The sequence below is a fragment of the Pipistrellus kuhlii genome, unplaced genomic scaffold, assembly GCF_014108245.1.
Source record: "Pipistrellus kuhlii isolate mPipKuh1 unplaced genomic scaffold, mPipKuh1.p scaffold_m20_p_39, whole genome shotgun sequence".
Lineage (NCBI taxonomy): Eukaryota > Metazoa > Chordata > Mammalia > Chiroptera > Vespertilionidae > Pipistrellus > Pipistrellus kuhlii.
Window position 1 is genome coordinate 3,430,427 of NW_023425539.1, and position 21,491 is coordinate 3,451,917.

General features: G+C 58.8%; 1 protein-coding gene across 15 annotated transcripts in view; it reads left to right on the forward strand.

Annotated features, from left to right (window-relative positions):
- MYO18A (myosin XVIIIA) overlaps positions 1 to 21,491 on the forward strand; it is a 103,741-nt gene that overhangs the window by 32,721 nt on the left and 49,529 nt on the right. For 3 of the 15 annotated variants that reach the window (XM_045571068.1, XM_045571072.1, XM_045571073.1), the window contains exon 3: positions 21,115 to 21,150. The exons of 5 other annotated variants lie outside the window; for them this stretch is intronic. In XM_045571068.1, coding sequence (XP_045427024.1) covers positions 21,115 to 21,150 — 36 coding nt within the window. Of the gene's footprint in view, positions 1 to 13,916; positions 13,977 to 19,219; positions 19,298 to 21,114; positions 21,259 to 21,491 lie in introns of all 15 variants that reach the window. 7 more of the 15 variants (XM_045571061.1, XM_045571064.1, XM_045571060.1 and 4 more) reach the window with 7 other exon arrangements.

The window sequence follows — 21,491 nt, forward strand, 5'->3', positions numbered from 1 at the left end:
TGCCCCAAGGTCCAGAGTGCCGGGGCCGGCTCTGGGCATGCGTCTTTCGCCCAGACAGCTTTCCTCCCTCCTTCCCTTCCCTGGGGCCACCCCTAGGCTTCTTCCAGGGGTCCCCTGTCCTCTTCCACTTTGGTACCCACTGGTCACCTGGTCATCAGTGCCCAGTGAAATTTCAAAATTAAAAAAAAAAATTGATACCTCCAAGGGTACCAGGCACTTCTACTAAAATGGGCACTTCAGCCGAAACCGGTTAGGCTCAGTGGTAGAGGGTCGGTCTGCGGACTGATAGGCCTCAGGTTTGATTCCGGGTCAGAGGCATGTACATTGGTTGCGGGCACATCCCCAGTAGGGGGTGTGCAAGAGGCAGCTGGTAGGTGTTTCTCTCTCATCGACGTTTCTAGCTCTCTATCTCTCTCTCTCCCTTCCTCTCTGTAAAAAAATCAATAAAAATATATTTCAAAATAAATAAATAAAACTTTAAAATGGGCACTTCATAAAAAAGAAGATATATGTTACCCATCAACCACCAAACAAAGAAGGGATAAAGAGTAATCCTCCTCTAGAGAGGGAGGGCACTGCTGGGGGACCCAGAGCATGCATCTGTACCCCGGTGGTGGGGAGCCCTCCTCCCCCAGGAGTGCCCCAGCCCTCCTCAGCCCTGGGAGCTGAGTGCTTGAAACCGGACACCCCAACTTCCCCAGATAAAGAGCTCTATTCGTGACATTTTATACATTGCAACTTAGTAGTAACACAAGCACCAGTTAGTGTTCATGTACGGAGACAGTGTTTATAGCCTTTTTTTTTTTTTTTTAAGGGTTTTGATTTAGAGAGGAGCTAGTGAGACCAATGGGGTCAGAGAAGTGTCCTTTTGTTAGGATGTTAATGTGGAACTCAGGCTCAATGTTTTCTAGACTCTGCCCCTCTACATCAGCCTCCAGGAGCTCGCAGTCTCCTGGAGAGGAGGCTGGAAAAGAAGCAGGCGCTGTGCTGCCCCACGGTGTTCACCTTGAGGTATTACAGGGCACTGCTAGCTGAACAAGGGAAAGATTCTTTCACTTCTCAGAACCTCCTTGTCTAGCCTGCCCCCAACTCTGCTCAGCCACCGCGGGGCCCAGCCCAGTGCCTGAAACATCCAAGGGCCTTTGACCGAGCCCACCCTCCCCCTCCCACCAACGTGGGACAGCAGAGGAGTGGACGTTATAAGTCTGTCCGGATATCCCTTTGTTCCCCGTTCTGTTCCATCTGGCTTACTGGATCTGTACCTTCCCGATCAGTTAGTTAAATCCAAGGGATATTTATTATATATATATATAATTGATTTTTTTTTTTTTTTTTTTTTTTTTTTTTTTTTTTTTACAGAGAGAAAGGGAGAGGGATAGAGAGAAACATCAACCAGCTGCCTCCTGCACACTCTCCACTGGGGATGTGCCCGCAACAAAGGCACGTGCCCTTGACCAGAATCGAACCTGGGACCCTTGAGTCCGAAGGCCCACGCTCTATCCACTGAGCCAAAACGGTTAGGGCCAAGGGATATTTATTTATTGAACACCAACCCTGTGCCTAGTACTGGGGAGTGGGGTGAGACCCAACAGAGGCAGGAAATGGTCCCTGCTGTCCAGGGAGAGAAGGCTTAAACGTACGACACAGAGATTACTATCCAAGCATTCATTGATGCTGTGTAGTCATGGCATGTACATCTTACACGCCAATACATTCAAGGATCTGTTTGTATAATAAGCCCTATTACTGTAATCTAAAGTTATAAACATTGTATTTTGCATGTGTTTATTATAAGCTGTCCTTGATGGCATACGTTATGCCTTTATGCAGAATATGTAGAACAGTATCTACAGAACCATGTGTTTTTGAGCAGTTAAGGGATTTTTAAGGGTAATTTTGACTATGTTCTATGTTTGCCTAAGACGCTGATTTTAGCATCTAACCCCATGTAGTGTGTGACTCCACTGTAAATGGAGCACCCTATTGAGTGTAATCAAGAACCACCAGGTGTAAGTGGTGATGTTTAGGTATAGACACTGAGTGCTGTGGTGTTTAATTAGCCTTTACCTACAATTCGCCTGGTGCGTACATGTGTTTTCTTTTAAAATTCTCGTAGCCCCACCCTTCAAAAAGAGGAAACTCCAAGAGGCTGAGCTGGGACTCAGACCCAGGTGTGTCTAACTGTGAGTCCATGCTTTTGCACTACGTTACCACGCAGGCCCTGGGGTTCAGGGAAAGCTCCAGAAAGGAGGGGAGACTCGAGATGGAGTTGGAGAGGTGGGGAGGGTTGAGAAGGGAGAGGGGCTGGAGGAGAGGCACATATACGTCTAAGCGTATACGTCTAAGCTCCAGGGGTGATGAGGGCAGGGGCCTGTGGGAAGGTCAATCTGGGAGAGTGCGAGCCGGGAGTGTGTGATGGGCCGGGAAGAAGGAGATGGAGAAGGGACGGTGAAGTGCCAGGAGGGGCCGGGTTGTGGCTGGCCTTGGAGGCAAGCCGAGGGGCCTGAGCGTGTCTGGCCGGCTGTGGGAGGGACCCCGAGAACCACAGGTTGAGCTTATTAAAGGCCTGGCCCAGGCCCTGAGCTAGCACCGACCTTTGAGCAGCAGAGGGTCTGGTCCACTAAGGAAGGTGAACCTGGTGTGAGATGATCTCCATCACCTCAGAGGCAGAACTGACAGGATCTGGTCATCTGAATAGAAAAGAGGAGCGGGTGGGCGCATGGTTAATGGCCATCCAGAACCAGATTCTGCGGACACAGGGACACCTCCTCACCCAGAAGCCTTCTTCTAGACTCTAGCATCGAGAGGACTGCCGAACGGCAGGTGGGCCTAGGAAGACCCTCTAAATCAATACAAAATAAAATAAAATAAAATAAAATAAAATAAAATAAAATAAAATAAAATAAAATAAACACAGATACTGCCACAGTAGCAGACACCACGTCTGCGTGTGCACGCCCGGGCCCTTCGCTCACGGGAGGGCCTGCCGTCTCGCGGACACCCTCCTGGTTCTGCTCTGGACTCTGCTCCCCCGGGCTTGGCTATCTGGTTTCCTAACCTTTGGCAGAAACAGCGTATTATAAGGAAGTGAGACTGCTGGAGACAGGCCTGCTGACAGGCAGAGTGACAGGGGCAGGGGACAAAAGAATGAAAAAGCAGATATCCAGACGCAGGGGGTGTCTGGCCTGCCTCACACGGGCGTGCAGCGAGGGCTCCCGCTGACGGGGCGTCTGGAGAGGGCTGGCGTCCTGGGAGAGTGGCTGGCGGGTGGCGGGGCAGAAGCCGGGCTGGGGAGCCGGAGCCATCGCAGTGGGGACGACATGCCCTTTGGGACAGGAGACGATTGGGTTCAAGAGGGGAATACGGGAGTTTTTGAGAGGTCTGAGATGAGCTCAGAGTGTTTTTCTCAGGAAAGAGAGTCTATAAAATGTTATTTTTTATGGTCGTAAGTAGTAATAGAATTTAGAATTTAGGAAACGACTCAAGATAGAAAATGTTTTGTTCCTTAAAGGGGGGAGGCGTTAGTTACCTAGAAATTTTGCTTATGACGCACCTTCCCCACTTACATCCCCCCCCCTTTAATGATCACAGGTAGATAATAGTTAAAATTTATTGAAAGCGATTGTGCTGGATCCTGTTCTTAGCGCTTTGCAAGTACTGATTCATTTACGCCCCACAGTAACCCTATGTGGTAGATGCTATTATGTTTCCTGTTTTCCAGGTGAAGAAAGTGCAGCACAAGGTTAAGTTTGTGTAGTTTACTGAATGGAAGACCAAAGAATGAACCAGGCAGTTTGCCTCTGGAGGTCTCACTAACAACCATGAATAATCCCTTCAAAACAGTGGTTCTCAGAATCCCCCCAGAGGCCTGGCTAAAACACAGATCCTGGCCCTGGCCAGTGTGGCTCAGTCGGTTGGGTGATGTCCCATGCACCAAAAGGTTGCTGGTTCAATTCCTGGTCAGGGCACATGCCCAGGTTGCAGGCTCAACCCCTGGTAGGGGGTGTGCAGGACTCTCTCTCTCTCTCCCTTTCTTTCTCTCTCTCTCTAAATCAATACAAAATAAAATAAAATAAAATAAAATAAAATAAAATAAACACAGATACTGGCCCCCGTAACCAGAGGTTGGCACTCAGTGGGTCTGGGAGGGGCCCTGGAGTTTGCATGTCTAGTAAGTTCCCAGGTGATGTGATGCTACAGATGTGGAAACCAAAGCTCCTTCCCTCCCTGGGACCTCACCAGAGGCATACTAACCGTGTACGAGTCACGCACTATAATCCTCCTTTTACAGATGAGGGACATTTATGTCACCTGCCCACCACCACAGCGGGCTTTACAGCTAAGGCACTCATTCCTACGCTGACTCACTCATCGACTGAACAAATGGGCACCTCGGCAGGAGGCTCATGATGGCTGCATGTGAGAATCACCTGGGGGCGCTTTAAAAAAACACCCAATGCCCACGCTAATTAAATCAGAGACAGGGAGCGTGTGTGTGGTGGTGGGAGGACCCAGGCCTCAGTATTTTTAAAGCCCCACAGGGGATTTCAGAGTGCATGCAGTGAGGCTGGCACCGTTGTGTCCGGAAAGCAGTGAGGATGGGAAGACGGAGACGCAGTGCGTGCCCCGGGAGGGCCAGGCCGTCTCCCGGGAGGACACACGGCCCCTGGAAAGCGGAGCCGGGAGCCCCGTGTCCTGTGGGCCCCGTGTGGTTGTGCTTGTAGCGGCGGTAGGCAGGAGGCAGAGCTGGGCTGCGGTGCTCCCCAGCCCTGTTACAAGGAAAGCATCCTGTTTGCCCCCTGGGCTCCCGGGACCGGCAGGGTGACAGGCCTGGGGTCTCGAGCACTCTGGTCACACCCTGGTGAGGAGACAGCTCTGCTCCCGGCCTTCCTAGCACCCCCCCCCCCAACTTTTTCATTTTTCCCCTCAGAGGAAGGAGGCAATGCCTGTCTCCTTTTCTCTGCAGAGCCGAGAGCTTCTGCGACGGCTTCGAAAGACCTGCCTTTTGACTCCTTTCCCCCCGGCTCCGGCTCCCATGTCGGCCTCTCTGGTGTCCCCACCCGGGGCTGGGCGTCATGGGAGAGCCGGGCCACAGGGTCTCTTCCTGAGGCGCCCTGGCTTTTCCCCAGCAGCCCTTGCTCATGGGCCGGACACCCACAATTCCCTCTGTCTTCAACGCCAAGGCCCACCCTCCTCTGCCTGCCCAGACGCTGGCTGTGGGGAGAGGGATGTGTACAGAGGGCAGTGGATTCCACGTGTGGCCCCGGTGCATTCATTACAGCGAGGCAGCCCCGGGGGCCTTCGACCCACAGTGCGGGTCTCTGCCCCAGGCTGCCGGCTGCCGTCCGGGCACCGGGTGCAGTGCCCTCTGGGTTGTATCGGGAGCCACATTAGAGGCTGGGAGCCACATTAGAAGCCGACGTGGCCTCCGCCACAGTAACTGGATGGCTGGGGTGAGCCTGCGGTTTGTGTGTTCGTGAGAACACTGCTGTGATAGTGTTCGTGTGTGCTGGCATGCATGTGCGTGTGTGTGTGTGTGTGTGTGTGTGTGTGCATGAAGGCGCATGTGCTTGTCCTGACCCTGGCCTGTGGGGCCGGGGGCTGCAGGTCTCAAATTCCTCTGCTATTTTTAGGGACCATATCAGCTCAGCTGTCTGGAGGCTGGGGTGTGTGTCGGTAGGAAAGTCCCCCTCTCCCTGCCCCTGGCCCCTAACCCTCCACCACCGCCTGCCCCCCACCCGGTGCCTTTCCTCCGCGGGCCTCCGCCATCCCTTCCGCACGCGCCGCTGTCGCCCTCCTCCTCCAGGCGGCACACCTGGCGCCCGCAGTCCTCCAGCCGCTCCTGCCTCCCGGCTCCGGCCAGGCCGGGCATCGGGCCCTCCGGGCGGGAGGGGCGGGGAGGGAGGGGCGCAGGGGCGGGGCTGCGGCCGGGGCTATTTTGAGCTGCTAACGGAGCAGCATCGGACAAGAGACTCCTCGCTCTGGGCTGCTCCCGGCCAGGCCATGCGGGTGAGTGTCCCTCTGACCCCCCACCCCGGGGACGTCCCCGGCTCCTCAGGCCGTTTCCTCCTTGAGGAAAGGAGGGGCCGGTCCGTGATCTCCCGGGACGTGGCTGGAGGCGGTGAGGAGGGAGGGAGAGGCAGCCTCGGGTCTTCTCTCCGAGCCGCTGGGCGGCAGGGAGTCCCTCAGCCCGGGCAGCCTCACCCTCCTCCGCGGCGAGGGGCCAGGCTGCGTCTGAGCCTCCGCGCCCTGGGGCCGTGCCAGCCGCCCCGCAGGCGGTGACACGCCTCCCCACAAACCACCAGGGCCCGGGGCCTTCACTCCTCCGGGCACTGGTTACTTCCAGAGTCCGGGACCCCAGGCCCCCCGGGCTTTGGAAGTCCTGTCCCCTGCTTTGTGTGGCCAGGACAGCCCTCTGCCCCCCGTCCCTCCTGGCAGACAGGAGAGGGCGGTGTGAGAGGGGTTCCTTGGGGTAGCGTGCGGCCTTCCCTCCCGCACTGCCTCCGCCGTGTCTGTGGGTCGGACACTTCGCAGGGGTGCAGATGGCTTCCCGGGGATGCCCCGGTGGCCTTTGGGTCTGTTTTTTAGCAGGGGAGTAAGTTCCTTTAAAAAGCGAGTGAGGAGAGCCATGACTGCCTGCGTTCCCCCCACGCCGCCCCTCCCGGCCGCCAAGGGTGAGGCTTTCAGTTGTGTCAGCAGTTGGCAGAGTGTGGGCTGGCCTGGCCTGGCGTGGAGGTGTAGCAGGAGCCTGAGCTGTGCCCCTGAGCATTGTCATCTGTCCGTGCCCAAGGTCTGCCCTGCCCGGGCCATAACTCTGGCACCAGGGTGGAGGTGTGTGGGCAGGTGGGGGTGGGGCCTGAGAGGTGGGTGTTTCCTGGTCCAGCCCACTCTGGGCCACCAGGTCTATGCTTTGGGGCCATGCACGATGATGGCCGGGCAGATGGCAGCGTGCCCTGCAGAGGGACAGCGAGTGTCCCCAGGGAAGAGGGGCCTCCAGCAGGGCCGGCCGGCCGTTAGAGGAGGAAACCCAGGCCCTCTGCAACTGTGGTGGCAGCAGGAAGCCATTCCCGTGCACCTGCTTCCTCCTGCCTGCCTGCCTGGCAGGAGCTGCGAGCACTGGGCTGCTCTCTGTTCCGCCCCAGCTCGGGGAGGGCCCAGCATGTCCCTGCCCAGCTCTTCTTCCTCTTCCTGTGCCTCAGGCCACGCCCTGCAGCGCCCCTGCCCCTCCCCAGCCGCCCTGGGGGAAGCTGGTTGGGTCATGCCGGAAGTTGGTTGAGGAGCTGGTGTCTATGGAAACCCCGCTGTCCCCCCAGCTGTGGCTTGGGCAGGGGATGCCATGGAAGGACACAGGGCAGGTGACAGGGAGGTGGAGGCAGGGCTTGCTTCTGTCCCTTACCCGGAGCCCCGGAAGTTCTGGCCGGAGGACACACCTGAGTCCCAAGGTGGCACTTGCTGCCGTGAGGCGTGGGCACGTCATTTCTGGGCCTCCTTTGGCTCCTTTGTCAAGCAGGAATCACACCGGTATCTACTTCAGAGGGATGCCGTGGGGAGTACGTGAGAGGATGCATGTAAAGGGGTCAGCACAGTGCCTGGCACTTATAGTACCTGCTCCGTGCAGGGCAACGTTCCTTACTGTCACTTCCTGCTCCCCGCACCCCGACATTTATGTAAGCTGCTGGTGCTGGGCGGGGCCTGTCAGGGAGAGGCTCGCCTGGGACCTACCTTCTGCACCTCAGAATGTGCGTCCCACAGCGTGCATGGATGTTGGCAGAGAGGAGAGGTGCCAAGTTCTCTTCTTCCGGGTAAACGACCCCCCCCCCCCCTCTCAGGGCACCTGCTGCTCCTGGGAGCTGCAGGATGTAGGCATCCTGCATGGGCCCTTAGGCCTCGATGCATTTGTCCATGTGGGGCATTCCATGCCTACGGGTATCTGGTGGGTGGAATGGCCCTCCTGGGCGTATTCGTGCCTCCAGTCCCTCCTGTGATGGGCTCAGAGGACGGTAAGTGAAGGGCAGACGGTCCTCGCTGGCCACGCAGAGGGTCAGGCCCAGCCTGGCTCAGCCCCCTGAGCCGTGGAAGCCATCTGGGGCTGCGCGGAGGGGGGGGGGGGGGCCCTCAGCACCTTTCTTGGGTTTCCTCCTCTTTGAGAGCAAATGCTTCTAGCTATTATGTATTCTCAGCATTTTTTTTTATTGACTAGTCATGTTTACAGAAGAAATAAACAGGAAGTACTCAATACATAAAATAGCATCTCTATTGTGTCTAATTCACACGGTTTACAGGATCATCATGGTCACTGTTTTATGTAGTTCCTAGTTTTCCTGATGGATGTTATTTTAGGTGAAGTGCTCCATGTGGTCCACATATTTGTTAGCATGTTGTACCAAAGCACCATGGTTAAATAACCCCTAATGCTAGGCATTCCGGTTGCTTCCAATTGGGGGCTATTATATAGAGTGCATCTTTTAAAGTCTTCTCATGGATTTGTAGATTTCTTTCTTTCTTGCCCTTTAATTTTTAAAATTAAAAAATATATGTACTATATATATATTGGGCCCAAACCGGTTTGGCTCAGTGGATAGAGTGTCGGCCTGCGGACTGAAGGGTCTCAGGTTCGATTCCGGTCAAGGGCATGTACCTTGGTTGTGGGAACATACCCCGTAGGGAGTGTGCAGGAGGCAGCTGATCGATGTTTCTCTCTCATCGACGTTTCTAATGCTCTATTCTTCTCCCTTCCGCTCTGTAATAAATATATATATAAAATTTATATATATTATTTATATATATTATTATTTATATATATATTGATTTGAGGGAGAGAAAGGGAGAGAGAAACATGGATTTGTTGTTGCACTTATTTATGTATTCATTGTTTGTTCCTTGTATGTGCCCTGACCAGAGATCTAACCCACAGCCTTGGTGTATCGGGACCACACTCTTAACCAGGCGTCCTCAAACTTTTTAAGGATCACGGTCCCTCAGAGAGCTGGAGGGCCGGACTATATGAACTACTAATTCCTACTGTAACACCTCGGCTGCGCTCACTGCCCAAAAAACCTGGCGGGCCGCATGTGGCCCACGGGCCGTAGTTTGAAGACGCCTGTGAGTCTTAACCATTGAGCTGCCCTGCCAAGGCCTCTCTTCCTTTCCTTAAGCCGCCTTATTGCACACACATTCCTGGAGATGGGTGGTCAGGCCAGGCATAATGCGTTTCATGGCTCCCAAGGAGCTATCCGTGGCATGGAGTTTCCTGTCTATTCATTGTTGCTCAGTAGTTTTTCCCACTTCCCTGGGACTCGGGACGGGCAGGTGTGATTGTCCACAGTTCACAGGGACCCCCTGGCAGCACTGCGGTGCAACAAGCATTGAGGAAGTGACCCCACGGGATGGGTAAACGAGAGCGCTGCCCGGGAGTAAACCGGAGTCCGGGGGACCCTGTGGACACACTCCGCGCTCCCCAAGACCCAGCCTGGTGGTGACTCCCAGTGCTGCCCACTCTCCGGCTCCGGGGCCTCAGCACAGTGCTCACCCTCTCAGGTTCCTTCTCTAGAAAGTGGGTGGCTGTGAGGATTAAGTGGAGACCACCTGGCTGACGGTGAGTATTCAGCGAGGATCGGTTTCTCTTCCCTTCCTCAAAAGAAGAGGCCAGAAGGCCGGAGAGGAGGGGGACGGGATGGCCAGGCCTCAGTGAGCGGTGGGGCCGCGGTGGGAGCCCCCTTCGCAAGCCCAGAGACTCCGTTTGGCTGCATTGAACACCGGGAAACACCGCACCTCCAAGCCATGCTTTCTGGCTTGGCCCGGCCCTCCGGAACCTTGCGGCTGATGCGGAATGTTAGCGGGAGTTGGCTGCTAAGGATGACTCCGCCCCCCTGACCCGGCCTCGCACAGCAAGAAAGGTGACCTCTCTGGGAGCAGCACAGGCTTTGCAATCAGAGCGGCTTGGGTTCAAATCCCGGCTCAACCACTTATCCATCAGCTTTGTGACTTAATCTCCTTCTGAGTTGTTGTTTTCCCCCTCATCGGTGAAATGGGAATAATAATAATTCCCATGTCACGAGACTGTTGTAAAGTGTGGATTAGAAAATACACGTTAAATGCATGGACAGGGCCCATCTCACGGCAGGTGTCTCACATTCAGTAATTACTGCTCTTGTTGGAAACAGCCGAACTCTCTCAGGGCGACCAGGCCAGGAAGAGGGGCCTTGCTCCAGGGAGCCATTTGTTCCCAGCTCTGGGTCGGGGATGGTAGCAGAGACATCGCCACCATCTTTGGGGCTGAGTTCCTATCTATAATAATCTATAATAATAAAAGCGTAATATGCTAATTAGACTGGACATTCTTCCGGACGTCCTTCCGTCCTCCCGGACGGAGCTGGCGCGCGAGAGAAGCCCAGGCCCCAGGTGCCAGAGGGAAGCCAGTGCCAGCAGCCGGGGGAAGGGAGGCCTCCTCTTGCATGAATTTCGTGCATCGGGCCTCTTGTATTAGATAAAAACAGGTTGGTGTTGATCCTAAGCACATCGACTCAGCGGTAAGGCAGCACACTTGTCTCCTGATGAACTGCGCAGTAAGACAGAAATCGCCCAGGCGATTCTGCACAAAAGCCACAGAGTGCGCTTCCCTTGGAGGAGAACCCCACATGTGTGCTCGGAGTGGCATTCTTAAGAACAGCTGATGCAGAGGAGTCGGCCCCGGTGTGAGCCGCCTGGCGGTCCTGCAGCCTGGGGTGGACGGGCCCCTTCCGCACGGAGAGGAAACCCCGAGCGGGAGGTCCGAGAACAGAGCTGTTCGTTCAGCACACTTGTCTCCTGATGAACTGCGCGGTAAGACAGAAACGTCAACAAAGCAAGTGAGAAACAGCAGTTCTTTCATTTCCGCTGTCCCTTCGTTATGAGCAGCCATCAGAGTGAGCCGGTGCTTAAACCCCTCCGAGTTGAGTGGCTTCTTTGGACGAAGTCTCTCCTTGGACTGAGGCGGATCCTGCCCGTTGATCTCCAGAGGAGCAGCTCCGGTTTCTAACCTGGGAGCGGGGCGGCTTTCCGTTCCGGGGCCTCTCGCTCCCGGCGGGGAACGGTGTGTTGTAAGTAGAAGGCAGAGTGGCCAGGGCTCTGGGTTCCCTCCCAGGGCACAGGCCTGCAGCTTTGGTTCCCTGGTGAGGGCTTGAGGGCCTCTCCCCACCCAGACTCCGAGGGCTCCAGGCCTAGAACGGACTGTAGCCATTGTCTAGACCGGCCCAGGCCCTGCTTCTACAGAGAGGCTCCGAGAGGTGACGCAGCGTATGTGAGGGCACACAGCGAGCGTTCAAGGGCAGGAAGGTCTGCGTCCATACCCCACGCTGCCTTCTCTCTCCTCTAATATTTTACTCCTTACTCCTCTCTGACCTTTTGAGCTTTGTAATCCTCCCTCCTCTGCTCCATCCCCTTCTCCCTCTGTTGCCCACAGTGTTCGCCCTGGCAGGCCCTGGCCTACAGGAAGACGCCGAGTCCCTGAGAGACCCTGCCCACCCCGTTTCTCCTCTGACCCAGGGTGCAGGCTCCTCGGCGCCATGGCCTTTTCATCGAGGTTTGCCTTCTGGGAGCAAAAGGAAAGTTGGATTTCAAAACCTTTTGGCTTTTCCTCTGTGCTTGGCATGGCGTGTGCAGGAGGAGACCGGCTTGTGAGAGAGGGAGCTTTGGAAACCAGAGATGGACGGGGCATGTGTGCGTATTGGGGGGCTGGGGAGAGTAACGGGGGGGGGGGGGGCAGCGAACGCACTTCTGCCTGAATGGGCTCCTGCGCTGAGTCATGCTCCTCTCCCGAGCTCCACCTCGAGTAAGCTGAGCTGCCTTTTGTCCCTCGGGTGCCCCTCCACATTAACCCTTCCACCCCCTTTCCAGCCCCCCAAGCCCTGCTGTTCTGACCCACCCCCGGGAGCGTGGACTGCTATGGAGGGGCCCCTGGGAATGGCCTTGGCTCCGAGGCCTCGGAGCTGGGTCTCCCCGCGCCTGGGGGCTGTGGAGGGCGGGAGAAAGAGCCGGGCTGCCCGGGTCCAGAGGGCGGCTCAGGCTGCAGAGCTGGGTGTGCCTCCGAGCAGTGCACAGTCCCCAGCTGGGCCGTGACCTACACCAGGCAGAGCCCTCCGGGCGGGGGGAAGGGGCGGTGAGTCAGCCTCAGGCTAAATCCAGAGCTGAGCTCAGCGCTGGGCCTGGTGTCCCAAACATTTGGGGGGAGAGCCAGTGTTTCCCCAATGCCTCACCACTTGGGTAAGACGCTCGGGGTCCCAGGCTCGTCACCGGAGGGAGACGGGCAGACTTGTGCCGGTGAAGGATGCGGAGCAGACGGGGAGTCTGGGCCAACCCGTGCCTGAGCTAACAGCACTGCGTGCGGCCATGCGTGTGTCTGCGAGGTGTGTGTTTGCCCTGCCTCTAACCTGCGTGCCCGGAGCATGAGCACCGTGTGTCCCTGGGGGTGGGGGTGGGGGCGGGTGAGGGGTGGGCGTCGGTGGGGCAGCAGGCGCAGACCTACACTCTGCCACTCCTCTTGATCCCCTCTCCACCGGCCCCTCCCTTCCCTGTCTCAGCTCCAGACCCGGTTTCTAAAGCAGTGGAGTCCACGCAGGTGGAAATGGCCGTTCCCCCTCTGTCTGTGGCAGGATGAGCTACCTTTGAAGCTTGAGCCCATTGAAAACAGTTCTGTGGGCGAGATGCCGCTGTCACAGGGCAGTGGCCGTCCTGCTGGTCAGTGCCCCGGGGCCTGCTCATTAGAGCTCAGGATCAGCCACGGCCCCGGTTCCCAGCGCGAGTCCCCCAGGTGGACGCCGAACGTGACCCTGGGAGAGTTTCCGAGGATCTCTCCGTTCGGAATGAAAGGCTCCTTCTTAGCACATTGTGCCGGGAGAGAAAGGCGTGCTGGGGGCCGGGGCCGGGGCCGGGGCCGGGCAGCGACGATAACAGACCTTCCTTTTCTGCAGTCCTAAGTGCCTGAGGAAAGACGAGAAATGAAATCCACTCGGACTGCCTGAGCTTGTGGAGGGAGAGATGCTAGGGGAGGGGGAAGGAGGGGGCCCTCCCAGCCTGGGGGCCTGCCCCCCTGGGTGTGTTCTGAGCCAGTCTCTGAACAGAAAGAACCTTCAGAGTGTCCGTATGGTCTGTCCTTTTCCCCCGGGTTCATTATGGCATCCGAGTTGGCCCCTGACTCTGCTCCTCTCCTCCGAGCTGGCCAGAGCCACAAAACCCGGCCAGAGCGGCCGGCTCAGGCAGCACGTTCCTCCCCCACACCCACCCCCCCCCCAGCCTCGGGGTGCCCTCCCACCCCTGCCTGGTTGGCAGTTGGTGGGTCTGAGGTTGGGAAGATGTCGGGCCTCCTGAGTCTGCCTCTGCCCCACTTCCCGCTTCCAGTCAGAGCTCAGCCATCGGCTTGAGCAGGCCCTCGGCTCTGTGCTGAAGCCACCAAACAGCCAGAACCAGCCTGACAGAGGCGCCTCCACGGAGTCCTGTGGCCCTGCAGCCCCTCACCGGGGTCCTTGTCAGACCACTCCTTGTCTGAGCTGGAATGGCGGGTGCGGTGTCGCCCGAGGTGAATTAGCCGGATCTCCCTCTCCACCCTGAAACCCAGGCCGGGACGCCAGGTTCACGGTGGCCCTCTTTGCACAGCGCCCGCCGGCCACGTGGCGGTCGGTGAGGGCAAGGGTCCTTGGCCTCGGCTCCCACAGAGACTCTCCATTCTGGAAGTGGTCACCGGGCAGTGTTGACCCCAGTGTATCTGTGGTCCAGCTCCGTGGCCCCAGGATCCCTGGGCGCCCAGGAGCCCTGCCCTTGAGGGAGAGAGAGGCCTGCAGGATGCTCGCCCTCTGGGCTTTGAGTGCTGGGTCCCCCCGCCCCGCCCCGCCCCGCCCTGCCCTGCCCTGCCCTGCTGGTGACTTCTCTGTCTGCTCCCTCAGGTGAAGGAGGAGGACAGAACTCTGCCCAAGCCTGGCCCTCCTGCCAAGGAGGAAGGGGCTGTAAGTGCTTCTCCAAGACCCTGTGTGTGGTGCGCCCCGCCCAGCCGAGCCAGGGAGGCAGTTCCGTGGAGCGGGCGGGTCGGCGGGTGGGCATGGGGGTGCCCCGTCTGTGTGGGTGGCTGGAGGGAATGCCGGGGAAGGGGTAGACAGTGTGGCCTGTGCAAAGCTAACCTGGGGCCGGTGAAGGAGAGGGTAACGCCCAGGCACTCTGGAGACCTCCCCCAGAGGCCCCGCCCCCTTTCATTCCTACCTTTAGTTCTGCTTTCCTGAGCCTCTGGGGCTGGAGAGACTTAGATGGGCGAGCCCTTAGGTGGGGAGCACCAGCCTCGCAGCTGCTGGGACTCTTCACGCCGCTCCGGGCAGCACCAGCCAGGCAGGGAGGCATGTCACTGCAGCTGCTGCTGTCTCGTTTCGAGACCCCGTCAGCTGCTTGGGGCGGGTGACCCAGAGGCCGGCTCCAGCTGCCCGGGGCCCCCAGCCACCCCCACCCCAGTCATTCTGCCTCAGGATGGAGACCTGAATAAAGCGGGACCCTTTTTAAGGCAAGAGGAGGGAGATGGTTCCAGAAGAGCCAGGGCGAGAGATGTGTGGCTGGGAGGTGGGCGTGCCCAGAGCTCGGAGCGGAGCTGGCTCACCAAACAGATCCTATGCCATTACGCCATGACCCCAGACTGTCTTCCCCCTCCCCCTCGCTTCCTTGGGTGGAGATTTGATTAGTCAGGCATTGTGGCTTCTACCTAATCTGTAAACAATCCTACAAGGCCAGCCTGTGATTTCCGAGGGATATGTTTGAGATATAGGCGGAGGGGTCTTGGAGAATGCCAGGGGTTTTTTTGGCGTTTTTTTTTGTGTGTGAAAATTACATGTAAAGTGTGTAGAAGACGGCCCAGCGTATAATCAGCACCGCATGGGTGTTAGCAGTTACTGTCATCATCGTCACTGCCATTGTCCTCATCATCTGCCGGGAGAGGGGACGGGAGGAGAGCCAGAAGGGAAGGGAGGAGAGCCAGAGGGGAGGGGGGGACGGGAGGAGGACCCAGCAGTTAGGGCCACCAGCCAGCGCCGCAGTCTCTGGCTTGCCAGGGAGGAAGAGCACCTTCCCGCCCTCCCCTCCCCACCCCTGCAGCAGGGCCAGTGCCGCTGGGCTGGGGCTGCTGGGCTCAGCTCTTCTCAGGACGTGGGGCGGCCTCTCCACATGGCAGCCAGAGGCCTGCCCACTGTGTGAGCATCTTCCTGCCAAGCAGAGGTGGCAGGCGGCCCCTCGTGGAGCCCAGTGCTCAGCTACACCCCAGAACCAAGGCCATGGTTTTGGGGAACAAGGGCATGAACACAGCTCATTAGTGCCAGGGCCTGGCCAGCAAGGAGCCCCTCCGTTGGCCTCGCTCCCCCCAGGCAATGTGGCTAGCTCCGCAGGCAACTCTGCCCTGCCGCTAGCCAGCCTGGCCTCCCCACTGGCAGTCCTGTGGGTCCGCAGACAGTCCCCTCCAGGGTTGGGGGAAGGGGAGGAACAGCAGGTGGCGTGTGCCAGCAGCGCACTCCATGCAGTTCCCGGGTGCCCAGAGGCTGCCAGGCTGGCTGAGCCAGGGCCCCAGCTCCAGGGCAGAGGGGAGCCCTGGGAGCTTGAGTACTTAACCCTTTGTGGGCCGCAGCAGCCTCCTCCTCCTCCCATTGTCCCACACGTGCACTCTGGGAGCCAGCAGGCGCCCAGCCTCTGGGAGGCTGGCAGGAAGGGGCACAGCGGAGACGGACGGAGAGCAGGCCGAGGTGGGAGCTTCCCGGGCCAGCCTGGGTGTCTGCCGCCTTGAGATGGCGGGTGCGGAGTAGGCAGGTGGGGAGTAGACAGTGGCCGCAGACCGGAGGAGCAGGGAGGGAGGACGCTTGGCATACCTTGGGGCCAGGAATTGCTCCCTGACCGTCGTCCTCACCAGGATGAGCAGACCTGGGTCTGACTGCCCAGAAAACCGGGGGACCAGGGGACTGAGGGACCACAAAGGCAGGAGGCCTTGCCCTCTCTGTGCTCCAGCCCTGCTGTGTTTGGGCTGTGAGGGACGGGGCTCATCTGGATTGGGGCTTGGTCACTCCCCCCCACCCCCCACCCCCGATGTATAGCAGTAATTCTGGGCACCTCATGGGCCTCCAGGAGTTCTGGGTTGGCATCTCACAGCTCCATGCTAAGCCTGGCAGGTGGCAGCAGGACCTGCCTGTCTTTGTGGGGGAGAGACACCACTCTCTCAGAGGCTGGCTGGAAAGCCTCTTGGAAGGCAGCTATGCTCACCACTATACGACCAGACGTCCCGCTGTTGGCGGGACAGTCCCGATTACAATTTGTCCCGCGTCCCGCAGCGTTTTAAAAAAAGTCCCGATTTTTCGCTGAAACCGGTTTGGCTCAGTGGTAGAGCGTCGGTCTTCGGACTGAAAGGTCCCAGGTTCGATTCCGGTCAAGGGCATGTACATTGGTTGCGGGCACATCCCCGGTAGGGGGTGTGCGAGAGGCAGCTGGTCAATGTTTCTCTCTCTCACCGACGTTTCTAGCTCTCTATCTCTCTCCCTTCCTCTCTGTAAAAAATATATTTAAAAAATAAATAAATAAATAAAAAATAAAAAAGTCCCGATTTTTAAAACGCCGCGGGATGCGGGACAAACTGTTAAAAATTGGGACATCTGGTCACCTTACTCTCGGAGCCATGCCTTGTTTGCTGCATGAATGGAAGGTCTGTTTCGGGGCTGGGCACGAGGCCACACCTCCTCCTTCCTGTGCATGGGGTGGGCAGGGACGCGGGCCGATGCTAACGTCTACCTGTATCTGTGCGGCTGTAGCTCGAGGGCAGCGGCCCCTCCAAGAGTCCGCAGCCTCCCGCCAGCCCCGCAGCTGCAGAGACGGCCCAGAGAACCAAGAGCCCCGAGCCCTCTCCGGCCATGAACGGCCTGGGCGCCGCCTCAGCCGATGGCCCGACCGAGGAGGCCCCGGGCCTGTCTCGGAAGAAGGTGGCAAACGCAGTGAGGAAGGTGGTGAGCAAGGTGCTGCCTGGCGAGGAGCCTGGGAATGCCAAGGAGCCTCTGAGCAGAGGGGTCAAGTCCCCTGAGCACCCAGCTCGAGGCAAGAAGGGAGAAAAGGCAGCCCCCGGTCCCAAGCCGCCGCCTCCTCCCCCTCCTCCTGCTCCTCCCCCTCCCCCTGCTCCACCGAAGCCTGAAGCAAAGAAGGAGGCAGCCAAGGATGAGCTCTCCGTGGGCCTGCGCAGCCTGATGTCCCGGGGCAGGGGCAAGGACCACAAGCCCCGCAGCAGGCAGTCTCCTGGGAAGGGAGAGACGCCCCCCAGCCAGGAGCCAGGCTCCCCGGGGAAGCCCGGCTCCCCGGAGGTGGTGGACTCCCCAGCCCAGCCCGGAACCCCAGAGAAGCCGTGCTCCCCAGCCTCGCCAGAAGAGCCGGCCGACGCAGGCTCCGCTCGCCCGAAGCCGAACCTCACGGGATTGCCGCCGTGCAAGTCACCAGCCCCTGACGTGCCGCAGGAGGTACCCGAGTGTGTCACTAACCGCCCTCCCGCGCTCGCTCGAGGGCCAGGCACCCTCACCGCCGGCTTCCGAAGGCTCCCCCACAGGCTGCGCCTTTGCCGAAGGCGGGGCTGCATGGCCCTCCCGGACGGAATGCTGGAGCGGTGTGGCCTGGGCCCTGGGATGGGACCACTAACCAGCATGCCGCTGTTCTGTGGGAGGCAGGGCTGGTCCTCGGCGACGTGGGCTCAGCCTTTGACTCCGGACCCTACGCCAAGATCCGGAGTCTTAGCCGATCAGTGCTAGGCGTGAGAAGAACTGGAGTCGGGAGGCCTCTGTGCGTTCACCTCCCAGACTCTCACCCCAGAGGGGTCCCCGCCCGGTCCCTCCCCCGAGTCTTCATCTGTTGCATGGGGAGAGTGCAGGGGTTCAGTTCTTCTCTGCAGCCCTTGGGGCCAGAAGGGTTTGGGAAATGGGTGATTATTATATTTCAGAATGCCGTGCAGTGCACACAATGAGCAGCCCCTCATAGCCAAACATGTGTATTTCCGCAGCAGAACCTATAAATGTCCACGCCGCCGAGGGATAGAATGTAAACAGTCAGGACTGGCCAACAAAATAGTTGAGAAGCATCTTCTGGTTTGGGGGGGGGGGGCTTTTTGGATGTTGGGGTTGCTTTGAAGGGTTCCTGAGAAGGTGAGAGGTGACTCAGACAGTGAGTGCTCCCCGCCCAGTGCCGGGCGTGGTGGGTGCTCCATGGATAAACGGTCGTATTGACGGTAAAGCTGGTCACAGGAGTGATGAACGCCATCATTGCCATCACCACCTGCAGGCCTGGCGTCAGGATCTCGAGGAGCCCTGTGCCTGGGTGGCTGATGGGCACCGTGGGTCGGTCCCCTTTGGATCTGGGCGCTGTCCGTCCACAAAGTGCCTTCTGGGTGGGACAGGATGCTGGAGGCAGAGAGGATGGGCTTGGGGACAGTTCTCTTTAAGCCTTCCCCGTGTTTATAGACCCTCTGAGGCCTCGTGAGGGGTGTGTGTGGGCGGGGGTGGGGTTTCACCCCTGCTTCCCCTTGCTCTTGCATGCTCCTGGCTGGAAGGGGCGGGCAGGGCACAGCCTGCAGGCCTGGCCTGTCTCCAGCCCCTGGGATGCCTGAGGCCCCAGGACCGGTCTCACGCCTCTCCCATTCTTCTCAGGGCTCTCAGAACCCAGAGAGGAGCAGGCCGCGGCTCTCCCCAGCCCTCCCGCTCACTCTGCGCCAGGAAGGCGACCTCCTAGTTACGCAGGCGCTGGCAGGGGCATTTTGGCTGGATGGGCAGGGCACGAGGTGACCAGCCATCCCTGGGACAACCACCCAGGAGCCGGGAGCATCGTGTGCTTGTTCCTGGGCTGCCGCCGCCCTCCCTCTGGCTCCCTGTCCCCCGCCTCTCAGCAGAGCGGAGTTGGGATCAGAGATGAGCTCTGCTTGGCCTGCAGCCGCTGCGGCTGGTGGCGGAGGCCGGGGGTGCGTGCAGGGCAGGGCCGCCCCGGTGCCGACGTGGTTAAGACGATGAGAAGAAATAGCCTCAGAGCTCTCAGGCACCTGATGTTTCTTTCCTGTCTGGTCGTTTAAAACTTCGGACCGGTGCCCGGCGTGCCTTCGTGACCCTACTCCGCTTACCCACCGGGTGCTCGTGGCTTCCCGGGCTAGCAGCGTGGCATGCGGTGCCCCCACCACTCCCGGGGCCGGGACTAACGCTGGTTTAACCTCCAGGCAGGAGCTGCCCCCGAGGTCCGGCTGAGCCCCGCGGAGGAGGCCCACCTGCGGCTGGAGAGGATCTTCACCGCCTCTGTAATGCCACCTCCCGCGTGCGGCCCCGGCCCCTCTCCCTGAGGCTGGCGGCCAGCGTGTGCGTGTGCGTGTGCGTGTGCGTGTGCGTGTGCGTGTGCGTGTGTGTGTCTGTGTCTGTGTGTGTGTCTGTGTGTGCGTGTGTGTGTCTGTGTCTCTGTGTGCGTGTGTGTGTGTGTGTGTCTGTGTCTGTGTGTGTGTGTCTCTGTGTGTGTATGTCTGTGTGTGTGTGTGTCTGTGTCTGTGTGTGTGTGTGTGTCTGTGTCTGTGTGTGCGTGTGTGTCTGTGTGTGTGTGTGTGTGTGTGTGTGTCTGTGTCTGTGTGTGTGTGTGTGTCTGTGTCTCTGTGTGCGTGTGTGTCTGTGTGTGTGTGTGTCTGTGTGTGTGTGTCTGTGTGTGCGTGTGTCTCTGTGTGTGTATGTCTGTGTGTGTGTGTGTCTGTGTCTGTGTGTGTGTGTGTGTCTGTGTCTGTGTGTGTGTCTGTGTCTGTGTGTGTGTGTCTGTGTGTGCGTGTGTGTGTGTGTGTGTCTGTGTCTGTGTGTGTGTGTCTGTGTGTGCGTGTGTGTGTCTGTGTCTCTGTGTGCGTGTGTGTGTGTGTGTGTGTCTGTGTCTGTGTGTGTGTGTGTGTCTGTGTCTCTGTGTGCGTGTGTGTCTGTGTGTGTGTGTGTCTGTGTCTGTGTGTCTGTGTGTGTGTGTGTGTGTGTCTGTGTCTCTGTGTGCGTGTGTGTCTGTGTCTGTGTGTGTGTGTGTCTGTGTCTCTGTGTGTGTGTGTGTGTGTCTGTGTCTCTGTGTGCGTGTGTGTCTGTGTCTGTGTGTGTGTGTGTCTGTGTCTCTGTGTGTGTGTGTGTGTGTGTGTGTCTGTGTCTGTGTGTGAGGGAGCACCTGCCTATGGAAGGGTGCTCCCTGGGTTCTGGGGGCCTCACGTGGGCTCCCCACTTCAAGAACGGAGACACGGGCTCTGGGGTGGGTGTGAGCACAGTGACACTGCTCCTGCCAGGAGCCTAGCGCCTGTGGGAGCGGCCCCTCTTGGCCGGGGGTCCCCCCCCTTTCCTGGCCCTCTTCTCTTGCTGTGAGGACGTGTCTTGGTGCCAAAGTCTGGTGGGCGTCGAGTTGGCAGCTGACACTCCCCTTTTTTGATGCCCTGGCTCTCCGGACCCAGGGGGCCTGTTAACTCCTTGTCTGTTTCTAAGAGGCAGGTCCAAGGCCTGGCCGACTCCCCTTCCTGCCCAGAAAGGCCTGTAAGTGACCAACTAGAGGCAGGGAGGTCAAGGAGCCGTAGGCTCAGGCAGTGGGCGTGTGGACCGGACAGGGTGATGCCGCCATGTGCCGTGGGCAGTGTGCCCGCCTGGGAGTGGCGTGGCGGTCCTGGGCTTGGGGCTATGGTGGTCTTGGTGTCTGAGAAGGGCAGTGATGACAGTTCTGAAGGGAATGGTGTGTATGGAGGCCAGGGCCAGCCCTGTCCTGGCATCTGAGGGCTGCTGGGGAGCTGGGCTGGGAAATGCCCTCTACATAAGGCAAGGGGCTTCCAGGGGAACAAGGCCCTGGATATGGTGAGGAGGCCTGGCCTGGCAACACCCAGAAGAGGAGCCTAACTCAGAATGGACTAGATGGCCAGCCTGGGAGAGACTGTCCTGTCCTGGGCTCAGTCCACCTGCCCAGGCCAGCAACCCCCTCCTGGTGCTGAGCAAATTCCCACGCATACCCCACACCGGGCAGCCTGGTGTGCCCGCCTACTTGGCCCTGGGTGCTTGCTGAAGGGGAGTGTCGATGGTCTGCTTGTCTTCACCCCTCTTCTTCTCTCTTCTTTGCTGCTGCTGGTAGCTGGACCCCGAGGCCGCCTCTCCTGCCCACAGCCAGGTAGGGTGTTCCTGTCCCCCCCAGGAGCCCTCCACTTCCTCCGGCGACCACCTGCCACCCCCGGCCTGTACCTGGGCCGGCGTCTGTGCTCGGGCCTCCTGCTGGAGCGTAAGGCCTCCTTCCCCTTCCGGTCTCCACCTGTGGTCTGGCGGGATCCTCCCGGGAGGCAGCGCTCAGAGTTGGAGATGGGGCAGCTCGGGGCCAGGCCCTTCGGGGAGAGTCTGGATTGAGTGTCACCACTTGAGTTTGGCTTCTGTGGTCCATGGTCCTTAGCCAGGGGAGACCCAGGGTTTTGGTTTCTGGGTGTTTCAGTTCTGCTCACTCTGGGTAGCTGAAAAGGC